General features: G+C 38.6%; 1 protein-coding gene across 9 annotated transcripts in view; it reads right to left on the bottom strand.

Moving 5' to 3' along the window:
• Positions 1-15,757, bottom strand: part of NUBPL (NUBP iron-sulfur cluster assembly factor, mitochondrial) — a 252,602-nt gene that overhangs the window by 72,508 nt on the left and 164,337 nt on the right. For all 9 annotated transcript variants that reach the window (XR_011501541.1, XR_011501542.1, XM_044765455.2 and 6 more), the window contains one exon: positions 4,180-4,265. Coding sequence is in view for 7 of the 9 variants with exons in the window: in XM_044765455.2 (XP_044621390.1) it covers positions 4,180-4,265 (86 nt within the window). In the remaining 2 variants the exon portion in view is untranslated. The remainder of the gene's footprint in view (positions 1-4,179; positions 4,266-15,757) is intronic.

Genomic DNA, 15,757 nt, shown 5'->3' with positions numbered 1-15,757 from the left:
GGCCGGCCCGGTGGTGCAGCGGTTAAGTTCACACATTCCACTTCAGCAGCCCAGGGTTCATCAGTTTGGATCCCAGGTGTGGACATATGCACCACTTGTCAAGCCATGCTGCAGCAGGCATCCCACATATAAAGTAGAGGAAGATGGGCACGGATGTTAGCTCAGGGCCAGACTTCCTCAGCAAAAAGAAGAGGATTAGCAGCAGATCTTAGCTCAGGGCTAATCCTCCTCAAAAAAAAAAGAAAAAAATCTCAAGAACAAACTTCTTAGCCCAGTGTTTAAAGCCCTACCAAACCTGGGCCTAGCATAGACATACCCAAACATATTACTTCAACTATAGACAAACTGAACAACCCCGAACACAACTTGTGATTTCCTGATTCTTTTCAGATTAAATTCTGCCCCTCCCCACTCCCTTGATACGCCTATGAATTTCAGACTCCGCTCATTCATTCAGTTTACGTTTAGTGAGCAGCTATATGTTCTAGGTACAGAGGGAGGTAAGTGGTTCCTGCACCCAGAGCTTATAATATGGCCCTAATACATGTGAAAGTACTGACAAATGCGAAAACAGTTACAAAAGGAGAAACAGAGTGTTACTGCATCACACAAGAAAGAGTTCACCTAGTTAAGAGAGTCAGGGCAAGTCTCCCAGAGAGCGAGCCATTTAATCTAAGTACTGAAAAACAAAAAGGAGCTACCAGGTGAAAAATGAGGGTAAAGGGTTCTCAGGGCTGGGGGGCGGGGCAGTAACAGCACGCTGAGGACCATGAAGACAGAAACTGTGGAAATCGCAAAGAAGTGCAAGACAACCAGTTTGACCGTGGCAGAGAATGCAAGGCAGAGTGGCCTGTGAGCTGGGGACAAGGGGAAGAGCAGATTGCGGGTGGCATTATATCCCAGGTCAAATGTCAGGATAAGGCGTGCTTATCATTTGCCTGCTATCCGCCAGGTAACTGAGCATTTAAGGATCTTTGAGGCATGTCTTCTTGCCCCCCAGGAACTCACGTTCTTCTGTGGAGACTGATAGGTAAACCTGCAGGAGGATAAGAGCCAAGCCAGATATGTTCAAATAGCTCAGAAAAAGAATTATTAACCTTTTCTGGCAGTTTGGGAAAAGCTTCCTAGAGGAAGTAATGCTTGAGCAGGGATTTGAAAAATAAATATGAGTTCCCAGGCTGACAACGGCTTATCAGGCAAGGGACCAGCAGGTGCAAAATTACAGGGACATGAAAAAAATCATGGCTTTTCTAAGAAAGTCCTGCTTGATAGCCCAGAGAAGAAAGTGTTCTTATGTTCCTCAGAATTTAGGGCCCCTGCACTACAATGGAGTCAGTCTACAGGATGAGAAGAGACTTGAAGAAAAAGACTTCATCCTCCTTTTTCTTTCTTTAAATCACCAATGGAGCTTACTTATCATGGTATTTTGCTTATAGAAGGCACTCAACATCAGTATATATGTATTTGTAGAATAAATAAACTAGTAACTGTTTATTGGATTAAAATTAACTAAGTGATCTCTTATGTACAAAGCAATAAGAGAGGAAATAAACTTTAGTATACTTTCGGGAGCTGGGAAGGGGACTACCTAAGAAGGAAGGGCTGGACAGTGGAATCCCCGTGACTGCAAAAGTTCCCCTGGAAGGGGAAGGGCTCCAAACTGAGGTGCCCGGGCCTCCTTTGTAGAAAAAGCCCACCAAAAATGGGTGAGAATGACACAACACATAAAATACTCACCACTAATAATACATAAGATTGAAAATCTTAAATTACTTTTTTAAAAATAGTCTATCTACAAATACTGAGATAATCAAGGATTTGGCAGAGCTGACATCATTTCAGGCAGAGAACAGAGAATTTAACAGTTCACCTCTTCTTCTCCTTCCCGGATCTGAGCCCTGAGTTTAAGCAATCATTTAAATTAACTTCAAAATGTTCTTGTAGACATTACTAAACTCTGTCCATACCAATGAATTCCAATGACGTCATTGTTTCCATGGTAACTAATGCATTTCAAAAGGGGAAAAAAACAGAGAGCAAGACTAAAAACCAGGAGAAAAATGAAATAAAGTGGCATAAACAAAGCATAAAATTTCTCCTTTGCATTTATGGAACACTTTCTGACTTCAAATGCTTTACCATTACTTAGATTTCAAGGCTCGTAAGTGCTAGAAGGATCTCAGAGGTCATCAAACCCACATCCCACTCATAGCCAGGATTCCCTTTACAATGCACCGTGCTTGTCGAACTGCTTACAGAGCTCATTGCTGGAAAGTTCTCACTCATTTACATGCAAAGATTACTAAGCATCTATCTTATTCTATACGTTTAAGAGATGATTAAGATATTTTACCTCCTTTCAAAGTTTTTGCTGTTTACAGGGCAAATAATGAAAAGTTAGTGGTGAAAAAAAGAGGGCTCTAATAAAGACACAGGATGATGTCAAAAAAGCGAACATGGAGGGATTATGTATTTCCAATGACATTCATTTCCACTCCGTTTCAGCCCCACACACCCAGGACCAACCACGTCCTGGACCCTGTCATGACCCAGAACTGCTCCAACTCTGCAAACAAACTCCAGCATTAATTTTCTGATCACAAACAGCTCTTTCCCTCCCTAACTAATCCTGCACTAGTCCTATGAGCCTTATGAAGCCCAAGATCCTCCACTTGGAATACTGCCTCACAATACTTCCTTGCTGATATCCTCAACTTTTATCCTTCAGTGGTATCCACCTAGCAATAGCCTAACCTGGACTTAGTGACCATCCCTCTTCCCCACTGTTACGTTCCACAACGCTTCTCTGTCCCACCTTCTCTGTCCCAGAGTTGGAGAAAAATCCGTGAGAGCAGTTATGAGATTGTTTGCCTCTTGACTTAGAGGGCAGTAAGGCTCAAGTGCTGCCCTATAAGTCATAATATTTAAAAAAGCCCCTTAAAAGCCCTATAACGGAAGTGACAATAACATAAGGAATGAAAGGTACAGATGCTGCATTTGGCAACTATGGTCATTAGACCGCCAACTAGCAAAGTGCACGCAGGGCCTTCCCCACAGCCACAGCTACCCCAAGTGACAGCATCAGTTGAAATGGTCCCTTGGTGGACAAAATGATAATTTACAGGGAGAAAATGTTCTGGCTTCTGCTCTTTTTAAAACTTTTCCCTCGAAGTTTTCATGATATTTTTGATGAGCTGGACACGTGCCTCCACCCTCGTCTTATGGGATGAGAAGTTAAGCATTCGCTTACATGCTGATGGAATGGCTATCATCCCGACCTTCAAGGGGCAGTAACAGATCATTAGCCCTGGTATCTAATTTCTGCCAGAAAGAAGGATTATGGATTACTTGTTCCCATAATCTTTGGTAGATAGCCCTGTCTCTAACTTTTTCCTGATTTATATTTTAAAATCCATATAAGTAGCTTTATTTAGTTGTCTGGGTAGGCACATCTAGTTGCATCTAGTTTATCTCGGAGGGCACAACAGGAAGTCACACTGATCAAACTAAGTGCTTTATGGAGAGAGTTACCTGTCTGAGGCGGGCATTTGGTTACCATGGCTTTAAAAGTTTTCCAAGCTAAAATTCACAACATGGAACACCACGGGGATTTTGTCACTCTTAATCTACATGTGAAAGCTGGCCCTAGAACACCTTCTGATCACGATTTTACCCCCGCTCATGAGAATACCCTCAGATCAGCCGGAGGGTAAGCACACAGGCCTCATCCTCACCAGGCTCCTCAATTCTCATAGAAGCAGGCTGCTCCGATCCACAGCTCCCGGCTTGCTAGTGCACAATCAGGGAGAGAGAATCATGAGATTCCCCTCCAGCTAATCCATGAGCTGACGTCTAAAAAGCTCTGCTGTATGAACTCTAAAATCTGTCCCCAAATTAAGCCAGGGCCCTGGAGAGCCATGTAGATGGAAGCATCATGTTGGCTTTGCGCTGAAACACTTGTTCCAAACCGTACTCTGGTACAAGTCCCCTTGCTTTTGCTGAGGCACACTAGGAAAAAGGACCCTCTATTTATGGTAAAGAAGGTGATGAGAGTGTGTGCATTATATACAGAGTTTCTTTCTTCTGAGAACTGAAGGGGGACTTATGCCTCCCTAGTCTCAGTTCTGCTCTCTTGAGCAACAAGCTCAAGGGGCTCAAGCATTCACTGTAAATGCTTACAGGCACGTGGACTTTTCGAAACATCTCAGCACCCTTGTGTGCATCCATCAGTGCAATGTCCTGGGGCGTGGAGACAATCACAGCACCTAATGAAAGAACACAAAACAAAAGGACAGCAAAATGAGGGCATCATTTCATTCTTTATGGACAAATTACTTCCAAAATTATGTTGCTTATGTGCTAAAAGGGTCTACTACGTTAACTATTTAGGTAATTTGTATAAATTTTACATACATGAATGGGAAAGATGAGGAAATGCCTACTTTGCTCTTGCCTATTTTTGGCTCCTCACTGCTAAAATTACAGCTGACTGACCAGTGATTCAAGATCACAGCCCTATCATCAGAACGTGCTTTCCCATTCAGACAACATGCTAGTGAGAAGATGCACAAGGCAGACCTTACTTTTAAGAAGCTAACAGTCTACTTGGGGAGACCAAAAAATTAAAGACTACAACATGAAGTGCTAAGAATTATAATAGAGGTATGCATTGGGTGTTACTTATAAAGGAGGAATGAAGGAAAGAGAACTAATTCAACCTAGGGGAGAGGATGGCGAAGGTGATAATGGGGATGGGATGAGAAAGCAGGAGATAAGGAGAAGCAATAGGGGAAAATTTCCAGACAGAGGTGATTCCTAAGCTGAGTCCTGAAAGTTTGTATTATAGAAAAGTCACTAGTGTGGAACACACTGTGGAGAAAAGTTTGGTGGAGGTAAAACTATGGGCTGTGTCAAAAATTCAGATGCAAAACAGTGGTGGCCTGAACTAAGGCAGCATGGAAAGTAGGTGGCGAGGGAAGCCTTCCTGGCTGTCCACTGTTACCCTGCAGAAACCAGATGGCTCTATGATGTAGTGTTTTGAGAGAAAGTGCAGGGCAATTTTTTCTTTAAGTGGAAACACGAGAGGCCTGGTTATGATTTGCAGAGTCTGTGAATTTCTTAAATTTTGTGGTTTCTTCTAGATAATAACCTGAAAAATAATTGACATAAACATATTCTATATCACCTGGATGGCTATCATCTTATAACTAAATACACACTGCCAAGACATTGCAGAGCCCCAAACCATCAAACTGACACCAAGTGGCAGTGCTTCATCACAGCTAATGAAAACAGAGGTAGGATTAACAACAAACAACCGATTGCACCAAGTGAAGGTCAAATGATACTACAAAGTATGGTCTGAAGGGATATTTTAAAGGAATCAGAACAGAGAAAATTGGCAGCAGAACCAAGTTATCACAAAGCACGTGGCCATATGGGCTGCTAAACTGAAAAGAACTGCGCCACAGGAGTTAGCTACAAATTGATCTTGCAATCAGTATTTTCACTTGAGCAAAAATTTCATCCCTCACATTAAATTTATATTATTAATTTGAATTTTACTGATTATGTAAGTTTTGCTTCTTTTAATTCATAAGTTTTGTTTTTTAAAGATTGGCACCTGAGCTATCAATTGCTGCAATTTTTTTTTTTTTTTTGCTTTTTCTCCCCAAATCCCCCCCAGTTCATAGTTGTATATTTTTAGTTGTGGGTCCTTCTAGTTGTGGCATGTGGGACGCCACCTCAGCGTAGACTGACAAGCAGTGTCATGTCCACACCCAGGATCCTAACCAGTGAAACCCTGGGCCGCTGAAGCGGAGCGCGCAAACTTAACCACTCGGCCACAGGGCCGGCCCTAATTCATAATTTTTTAAAGTTCTTTTTGAATTATGTAAGAGCTATGAGCTTAAGGGATTTATGTTTACACCTAGTTAAGTTGTCTTATAATAAAAATAAGTCAACATAGGGTATGGGATAGATTATTTTTCCTATAGAAGGAAAGTCCATTCATGACTCAAGTTTGAGAAACACTAGCTTTGGAATTCAAACAGAATCAGAAATTAAATTTTTACTCCATAGCCAACTACCTGTGTGACTAGAGTAATAACTTAATCTCTCTGAGATTCAGTTTCTTCATCTACAAAATGGTATAGTAATACGTAGGTCACAGTGAGAAATAATTAGATCAACTCATGTCCATAAGACACTTGACATGAAGCCTGGACACAATGTAAACATTCAATAAATGGTAGCTGCTGTTGTTGTTAATATCATCATCATCTTTATTATTGTTATTAATGAAATGTCTTAGAAGTTGCTGGGAAGGTCATTTTCATATTTGCCACCAGCCAGTTCATGCTACTTTTCAAACTGTTCCCTGCATCACTATATCCTTCTATTTTGATGTACTCTGCCCAAGAAACCAAAAACAGTTCTCTTTCCTCTCTTTTAAAGATTGATGGAAATCACATCTCTGCAAAAATTATACTCAACTCTACTCCATACATCCAATATATTTCCACAATTTGCCACCTTCTAGATTCTATTATCAATCTATTTCACTGTTTTTTCATCTCCAAGCATTTGGAAGGGATCTAATTCCAGTTTTGCCCCCATCTAGCTATGTGACTAATCTTGGGGACACAACTCAGAATCACTCTAGGTCTCAGTTTCCTTAGCTGTAAAATTAACGCATGGACTACATAGCCTCCAAGGTCTCAGCTAAATCTCTGATTATATGATTTAGCATTCCCTCTTAACTGTAACTTCCAAACCACCCCTGTTCAACCTGACTGCCTCAGTAAACTCATTTAAATGAATGGGAAGTGCTACCTCCTGCAAGAACTATGGCCTCAGTCTCAGAGCCATTCTCTTTGCATGTCAACAAAACTCCCTTGGCTATTCCTCCAAATTCTCTCCTTAACTATATACTAGTATACAGCGGGTTTTCTATTGCATTAGCCCTAAAAAGTATCTTTAGCTTTCATATGATATAAACATTTTATTGTTTTAAATACTCTTTGTCTACTATTTGCATTACCACTATACAATATAGCTTCATGGACAGTTATGATTTTTCTCATTTTTTAATCAAAATTAATGACACAAGGCCTTGCACAAAATAGGCACTTAACAAAGGATTGGTGCTTTAAACAATTTTCCTGTATTTTCAAATCATCCATCCTAGACTACTGCTGCATGAACTCTTAGTTGGCAACTCCTTGAACTAGGAGTCAAGAGCTCTGGATTCTGGTTTTGTTCACTATGGTAATATGCTATACAACCTTGAATAGCTCACTAAATCTCAACACATCTCAATTAACGTCTCTATAAAATAAACCTGTTTCCATTGGTCCTATTTAATTTAAAGAGCTGTTCCATTAAAAAAAAAGGATGTAAAAGTGTTATAAAAATGTTCAGCTACAAAATTATGTTTATAGCTATAAGATCCTAAAGACAGCGATTAAATGACTTGGGGTTCTCTGTATTTAACCCTAACACAGTATCACAAATAAGCATCCATGCCATCTGAGTTTCTTGGTAGAATAATCTAAATAGCACAATTCTCAAATCAATTAAAAACAACTTTTTCACAAGGACAACAACCATCTTCCATGTCCTATCAAATGCTCACAAAACATGGAAACATTCCATTGGAACCACCAGCTTCATTTATAAGATTTTTTGGCACAAGGTATTTTTTGCTGAAATATATGTTCTTAACTAATGAATAAGTCCTTAATCACAATGCAATCAGTCTCTAGGACACTGCTCTGAGAAAAAAATTTATAGCTGTTCATAAAGAATACAAAAACATAACTGGCCCACACATAAATCACTACCTCTTTTCCTGTACCAAATTTTAGCATAACTTTTAAGTAACCATTTCAGACAGCCCTACAATCATCTTTACAATTTGTGATAAGGAAATAAAGCAAAGAAAAAACAAACAAAACCTCCAGTAAAATTAAATTTAACCATTAATCAATCTGTGCATCACAACCCAGATTTTTGAATTTTAAAGGAATTATGTCCATTTTTTCTTGTTAATATATCTCAACTTAAAATATGGTCTCCAAACCTGATATTACATTTTATCTTTTGGTTCTTGGCTTTCTCCTTAATATATTTTAATTTTTCTCAGGGATCATGGAACATGAACCAATAAAACTAGCCTAGATTTTTTCCCCTTTATACCATCACTGATGATGTCACTTCAGTTTTGTGATGGAAGGTTTGTTAGAAAACTTGTGCTCCCTCTACTGACCATAAGGAATGTCAGTAGCAACAAAGAGAATGTTTATTTTGCAATAAACAGAATTATCTTCTGGAGGTATAAACACAGTATCATAAAACACCTATCTCAAGAACCCTTTGGAGAATTTTCTACTCATTTTCTAGGGTAAATATCTAAGTCCAAACAAATAATATTGTTCAAATGCTATTTCCCAAGTTGCAATCTTTTTAAAAGGCTTTTTATCAGCTGAGATTCTCTATAAAAGGTTAACTGTCTGGCAGATTCTGGAAAATATGTAAACATCCTAAAAAATAATTATTTAGAGTATTGTCTTAATTGCTAATTCTCTTGAGTATTAAGAGGAAAATCTATTTATAACTGCATATCTGAATTTGGATCAGAGTTCAGAGTAGTTAAACATTTCAAACTGATTGTTCCAGATGTTAGGCTGATCATAATTACACCAGTGTGGAACTACTCAACTATGTCATTCTAGGTCTCCAGGGCATAAATTGTATCTAGTTCCCAAGCTTGATTGAGAACTTCAGTGTTGGAACCTAATAAATATGTGCAACAAAATCTGTTTAATCAGACTAGGAAGAGTAATTCTATACCTTACAACTCTTGAGCACATCAATGTAAACTCAACTAAGACTTAAAAGAACAAATTAACTGCTATTCTTAATGTTCACAGCGCTTTCATATTTAGTTCTGCTGATTCTCCCTGATTTATTTAAAGATACTTGCAGCAAAAGGATACAATCATTCAACTTCTGCTAGCTTAACATAAATAACATCAAACATACAATTGTTTATTAACCATAAAGTAGACTGGCTTCAGTATTCTTTTAGTTCTCCCATCTTTCTCTTCTACAACCCCCGAACTTCCTGAATTACAAACACCACTTGCTGTAAAATCAAGGAATGCCCACCAATATTAGTATCAGATTAAGTACAACATGATTAAAAAGGTAAATTCACCTCAAATGAAGTCACAGACTGTGTTTGAATAGGAAATATAAATAATTATTTCCTGAATCACTGTTTTGGACTCTATGCTCCATTCCAACAGAATAGAGAATTGACTATAGTCAGAAAGTGGATGTATTTTATTAATTTAAAGATCAATCATTATTTTGCCCACTTTAGAAATGACTTTTGTTACAGGAAATTAAGTCAACTGCTGCCAAAAAGAATTATAAAACAAAATAATTAGTGGAAATCACAGTATTTCAAAGTCACTGGTAAGAGACAGCGTGTGCACTATGAAAGTTTAATTAAGAATTCAAGTTCATCAAAGGAATCTGGATGCATATCTGCTGTTTAGGGACAAAGATCAGCTCTTCAATAACAGAGTCAACAGGTAATGGGCTTCCAATCACCTCACCTCAATGATGTTAACAAAACATTCACCAGGGCTATCTGCACTGCCTTCACCGAGGAATCACTGGGCACAAGTGAGGCTTTCAGAGATTTTTAAGAGTCGAGGCTGGAACCAAACAGCTCTCTCATGCTCACACCGGCTCTCTTTTGTGCTCTCTCTCTCTCTCATTCTCATCCTCCCCCAACTGCTGATGTCTCCAGTAAAGTTAAGATATAATTCTCTCTTCTTTTCAGTCTTGAATCCATCTTTTTTTTTTTTTTTTTTTTGAGGAAGTATTAGCCCTGAGGTAACATCTGTGGCCAATCCTCCTCTTTTTGCTGAGGGAGACTGGCCCTACATCTGTGCCCATCTTCCTCTACTTTATATGTGGGACGCCTGCCACAGCATGGCTTGCCAAGTGGTGCCATGTCTGCACCCAGGATCTGAACCGGTGAACCCCAGGCCATCGACACAGTACGTGTGAACTTAACCGCTGCGCCACCGGGCCAGCCCCTTGAATCCATCTTTATGCTGATCAGCAAACACCTCGGGGAACCTACCTGTTGTATAGATAACGTTTCTACAACTCAGAAAGCGTTTTTGCTCTTCTGTGAGCGTCTGTTCATGTTGGACTCTTAGATTTGGTATTTTGCATTTCAAATTCTGTTAGATGTGCATATAGCTCAGCCTGCCCATGTTTGCAATGAGCCACCACCAAAGGCTATTTGTTTAATAATGGAACACATTGCTTTTTATACACGGTCTTTCTCTAATATAAACTCCAGAGAGGAGACTTGCTACTCCTCGACTGCCCTAACTTTATTTAACCAGATATATTTCAGGAAATAGAGACTGAAACTTTAAATGGAAACGCTCTGCTCCATTCCCAAATACTGTCATACTTAAGATATGAAGAAATTCTTCAGAGTTATACTTCAGATTCTGATCAAATTTCTGATATCTATGAGCAAGTGCAAAAATTTTTAAATGATAGGTTGTGAGACTTGTACTTTTTCTACATACAAATGTTTAATGTATTTAAAAGTAGTTTTTAATAGGAATATGACTACCCCTTGACCATTATACTATTCACTGAATTTTAAGACATTAAGGATTTCAGCTGTCAGGCATATCACAAAGGAAGTACTCAGAAACGAACCATCTCAGAAGCTTTACCTCCAAACACAGGCTAGATGATGAAGGAATTCAAACATTAGATAAGTTGGTTTAGACAGAGTGATTCTGAAAGCTGACTATATAAGAATCACTTGGGAAAGCTTTTAAAATCCTAGGTCTTCCCACGTGATAGTTCAGAAGGTGTTAATTCTCAGGCTATTTCTTTGAAATGTTAACTTATACACCGTAACTTCTACCTATAATATATGTTGACCCAAATAAATGCAAGAGCCCTAAAAAATTTATTTCTTCTTAAATTTAGATTGGAAACACTGTTGTTCATTAACTAATAGTACCATATTTAGTTTTATTATTTGACTCCCAATCTAACAAGGACTGAAGTTTCAGACTGAACACCAGATATGCCCTAAAACATAAAACCCTGGAATACAGTTTTTAGACTTTAACACTTGGCTACAATTTGTATAACAATAAAACAAATTTATTTTGGAAAGAATTTTTATAACTTGATGAATAAAACAATAATTCTCTTCTACATCATGTAATTCTTGCCAAATATCCATTAATTATAACTCTGCCAACACTAGAATGGAAAGACCGCACCTGGAAGAAGTCCAAAACTGACTGTCTCCTTTAAAGTTCCATTCTGCAAATCGAAAACATAAATGAAGACTTAAGATCTCTGAATACCAGGAAAAGCTATGACCAAAAGTCTTCCACCTTAAGGTACAAGCATATTTCTAGCTTTATAGTTTGAGGTCCTTAGAAATTGCAAAATTGTAGGGGAAACACAGCCATAAAATCCATAGTCACCAAATATTTTTCTTTGAGTTTTCAACGGTTTTCCAAAGGATCAGTATTGGATGCCTTTAAAGAATTACTCCTAAATTTGAAAACAATTAGGAAGGGAAAAATATAGTACTTGAAAAAATAAAAGATTTTATTTAGTTTACCTAAGTGAAACCACTATGTTCCTTCTGCTTTGAAAGAGTAAATACATTAAGGAAACAATTTCAAGTGATGGCCTATGGTCGTTCACTTCTTTAACAACGGCAACAATAAGCTTCTGATCCTCCAAACCCCAAGAGGTGTTCATATATAAAAACTACTGTCTAAATTGGCAGTGAAAGAGTGTTTTTGTAAAAGAGATCATTGATTACACCAAGCAAACTACTAGTGGAGGGGAAAACACTAGTGTGGACTTGTACAGCTTTTTCTCAAGAATCTTTGATGAGTGAATAGGAGTTCAGCTACTGCAGCAAGAGACCCAATGCCCTTTACAAGCAATAAATGCCATTCACTTTAAACAATGATTGAAATATTAAAATGGCTTAATTTAAAATTCCAACCTCATCTCAATTAAATGAATGAGAGGCAGAAAGGCCTCTGGCTTTCCTTCTACCTATAGGGTCCAGACAGGAAGGGTCCTAAACAGGAAGAAAGGGTACCACCTCGCTTTCATAATGTAATAATATCAGTCTGCTAGTGCAGCTTCTCTGGACCCCATGGATATTCAGCATATTATCTAGCTGACTACTCTGCCATATACAGTGGCTCCTCCCCCTCTAGGAGAAAGAAATCAAAACGGCCCACACTAGGACTATCTGGCTGTTTTCTGTGCCACTTCTGCCCTTCCCTGGAAGAAAAAGAGAGAGAATAAAGAAGGGACCATGATGGCTCCCCTCTCAACTGCTCAGTCTTTGTCCCTTCTATTATAAGAATAATTTCCAAAAGTTTCATTCCTGTATCAATCTTTACTTAATAAAGTAAAAGGAAACCTTTTTTCATAACTCTATCCTATCAAAATAAACTCTTCTATCTGCTACTCCCCACTACATAAAATATACTTATATCACTGATAATCTGCAATATAAACATTTTGTTCATAAATTTGATGACAGTACAATTTTGCCTTGTGATAGGGCGTGTTTTCTCTGATTTGACTGTACTACTGGTATCTGTATTAGCTCGCAAACTTTCAGAGGGCAGAAATCTTTGCTTTGTATTTCATCTATTGCAGCCCACTAATTCATGAGTATAACAACCATGAGGAAGAGAAGCTGTTCTGGTTATTTTCCCTTTGCTGCATTCCACTCTCTGCCCCCCTCAAGCTCTGCTTCATTCTCCGCCCCTCTCTGTCCTAATCAGTGCCCAAGCAGCTGACCTCTGTGGACCTGAGTTTCCTTACCAAAAGGGATTCCAATAAGGATCTGCCACTAGGAGGTACCAACAGGATGTGAGACTGCGGGAGGAGAAAGAGGTTGGAGCATTATCACCTACCTCATACACTGCTCCCTCCCTGCCTAGCAGGAGTTCTGGCCTTGGCTGTGTTCCTCTGTGGCCTCAGCTCCAACATGCAGCCCCTCTTCCATGGCTCTAGCAGTTGCCAGGTTCCACTGACACAGTTCACTCCCTTGCCCCTTCAGGCAGAGGGACAGTAACAACTTCCTACTGTCACTAATCTCTGGGTACTTCACCATCTCTTGTTGATTTCCTCAATACTGTCCACACCTCTGAACTAGCCCCTTCATTAAACCCTGTTCTGTTAATTCCTTTTAAGGTATGTCATCTGTTTCCTGCCAGGACTCTGACTAATATAGCACCTTAGTATAAATAATAAAACTCTCCAGCCTCTTCAAAAAGAAAATATGCTTCACATATTTCATGTGAAGCATAAACCCTTCACCTAACTTAAAGAGTTAAAATCAAATTAAGATAGTCCTCAGATAGTCATTATAAAGAACCTCAGTTGAAGCAAAGGAAGAAAGAAAAATATTTTAGGTAACATCTATTAGAATTCAAATACTAGCACAGTGTATATATTTTCAAAATTTTCAAGGAATTTATAATGTTCCTCAAAGAAATACTAATCCTCTTCTATTATGGAAGAGCAGTTAAGTGTTCAATAATACCCAAGAGTTCATCACTATGCATTAAAAAACAACCCAGAAGTCAACCCTGGAATTTATCCAATTCAGTATATGGCAACAACTAATTTACAAGCTAACGAAACAACAAGCAAAAGCCCAGCAAACTGTATCACACACAAAAAAGGGAGTAAGAAAAATAATAAAACCAATACTGACAACTTTGCCTTTTCCCCTTGGCAAGTTCAGCAAGACCAGAGCAAATCCAAAGACTATAATTGGTTATTTTCCATCTTTATCCTGTCTCCTTTCCCTCGAGCAATTGCTACAACTATAGGTATTTGCAGTATGTAATGATTCAGTAGTCCATGTAAGCTCAAATTTAAATCATTAGCCACTAACACTGCTGTCAATACATTTATCACTGTTATTGCTACACAATGCTTTTAACACAGAGGATGACTATCTTTTTCTTTAAAGTTTCTTCTTATAATGAGCTTGTCATCCATCCTATGGAACAAAATGGAACACACAAAAAGAGGTGCTAATTAGCATTCAGAAAGAGGATCTTTTTGCTAGTACAGGTCTGCCTCCATGAATTTTCCAAAAGGATATCTCTTTCTAAGTATAAAATTTAATTTCATTCTCAATATGGCTTGGAGAAATGCAAAGTTGATACAAAGGCTCTTTCTAATTCACAACAATTCACCACCACCACCACCCAAAAAAAACTCTTTTAAAGTGTTCAAGTAGTTTCTAAAAATACCATACATTTAGAAGGAACTCTCACATTCATTAACTCATTTGATCCTTATAAGTCTGTGGAGTAGGCAGGTGTTCCACAGGTAAGGGAAAAGAGTCACAGAGGGAGTTAGTACCTTGCTAAACAGGCATGAAAGTAAGTAAGAGAATTGATTATTATCTTACAGTGAAGCAATGCTAGTGATTCTCACTAGTACTTTAATACAGAGCCTGCACGTAACCCAACAGCAAGCGCCCACATGCACACTACTATCCCAGACACCAACACAAAGTTAATACTATAAGGTATATTATAGAGGACAGAAAAAAGGAGAGCACAAATAAATCCCTAAAATGAAAGGATTTTCCTCTCAAAAAAGAGAGCAAAATAAAATGTATGTTTTTAATAAATGCTTTCTTTAACTTATACATAGAAAAACACCCAGGTGAAAGCAGTCGGAGTGGGAAAAGTCACAGGAATAAGTTAGCAGGATGGTAAGAAAGATAAGGAGGCACAAATCTGTTCACATCAACAGTGACAACTAGTCAACTAGCTTTGTCATTTATTCAATCAATATTAATTGCATAAGTCATTGCCCAAGGTACTCGAAGAAACACTATGATGAATAGGAAAAATTCTTGCATTCAAGCAGCTTACAGGCCAGTTGGGAAGATAATACAGACAGACAGATAAAACATTCATTGATTCAAGATTTCCTGAGTGGTTACAGGAAGGCACTAAGTTTGGCACTGTGAGAAATACAAAGATGAATGAAACAGAGTCTTAGCCCTCCAGGGAGTAAGAGTCTGGTAGCAAAGATGACACAGTTATGCGGGTTTTGACTGGAGAACATAAGAAGTGCTACAGGAGTGGTCCAAATAAAAGGCTATATGAATTCCAAAGGGGGAGAAGTGATTCCCAACTGCGGGTTTGGTGAAAATGGCAAGCAGACATTTGAAATAAAGGAGATGCAGGTTTTGAGTACTCACTGATTGGGGAGGACAGACATTCTAAGTGAGGGTCAAATGTACGTAAAGACAGGGACTCTGGAAAGTAAAGGGAGGAAAGAGGGGACACTGAGTACATGAGGTTTTTTAGGAGGGATCCCAAGTTATGTGAAGGAGTTTAACGGGAAGGAGAGGGAAGTCAAAGCACAGGCGGACTCAGATGGGAGCCTAAAGGGTTTATGTGCTTTCTGGGATATGAGCCATAACAAAAGATAGAACATAGAGTATCTTAGAAGAGTTCTCAAGTCAATGATAAGAAGAAAGGAAAATTAGGTTCATAGAGAACAGTAATTCAGTTAGGCTTAAAAAGGCAGACATGATTCTCACAGGCTGGTCCAGAGTATACAAATTGATGAAAGTCATGATTCAAGCCAGGCCAGCAACTCTTTGGTTGGTCCTCTT

The sequence above is a fragment of the Equus asinus genome, chromosome 2, assembly GCF_041296235.1.
Source record: "Equus asinus isolate D_3611 breed Donkey chromosome 2, EquAss-T2T_v2, whole genome shotgun sequence".
NCBI classification, from domain to species: domain Eukaryota; kingdom Metazoa; phylum Chordata; class Mammalia; order Perissodactyla; family Equidae; genus Equus; species Equus asinus.
The sequence above is the reverse complement of the archived record's forward strand: the minus strand, read 5'-3'. Positions and strand labels throughout refer to the sequence as shown.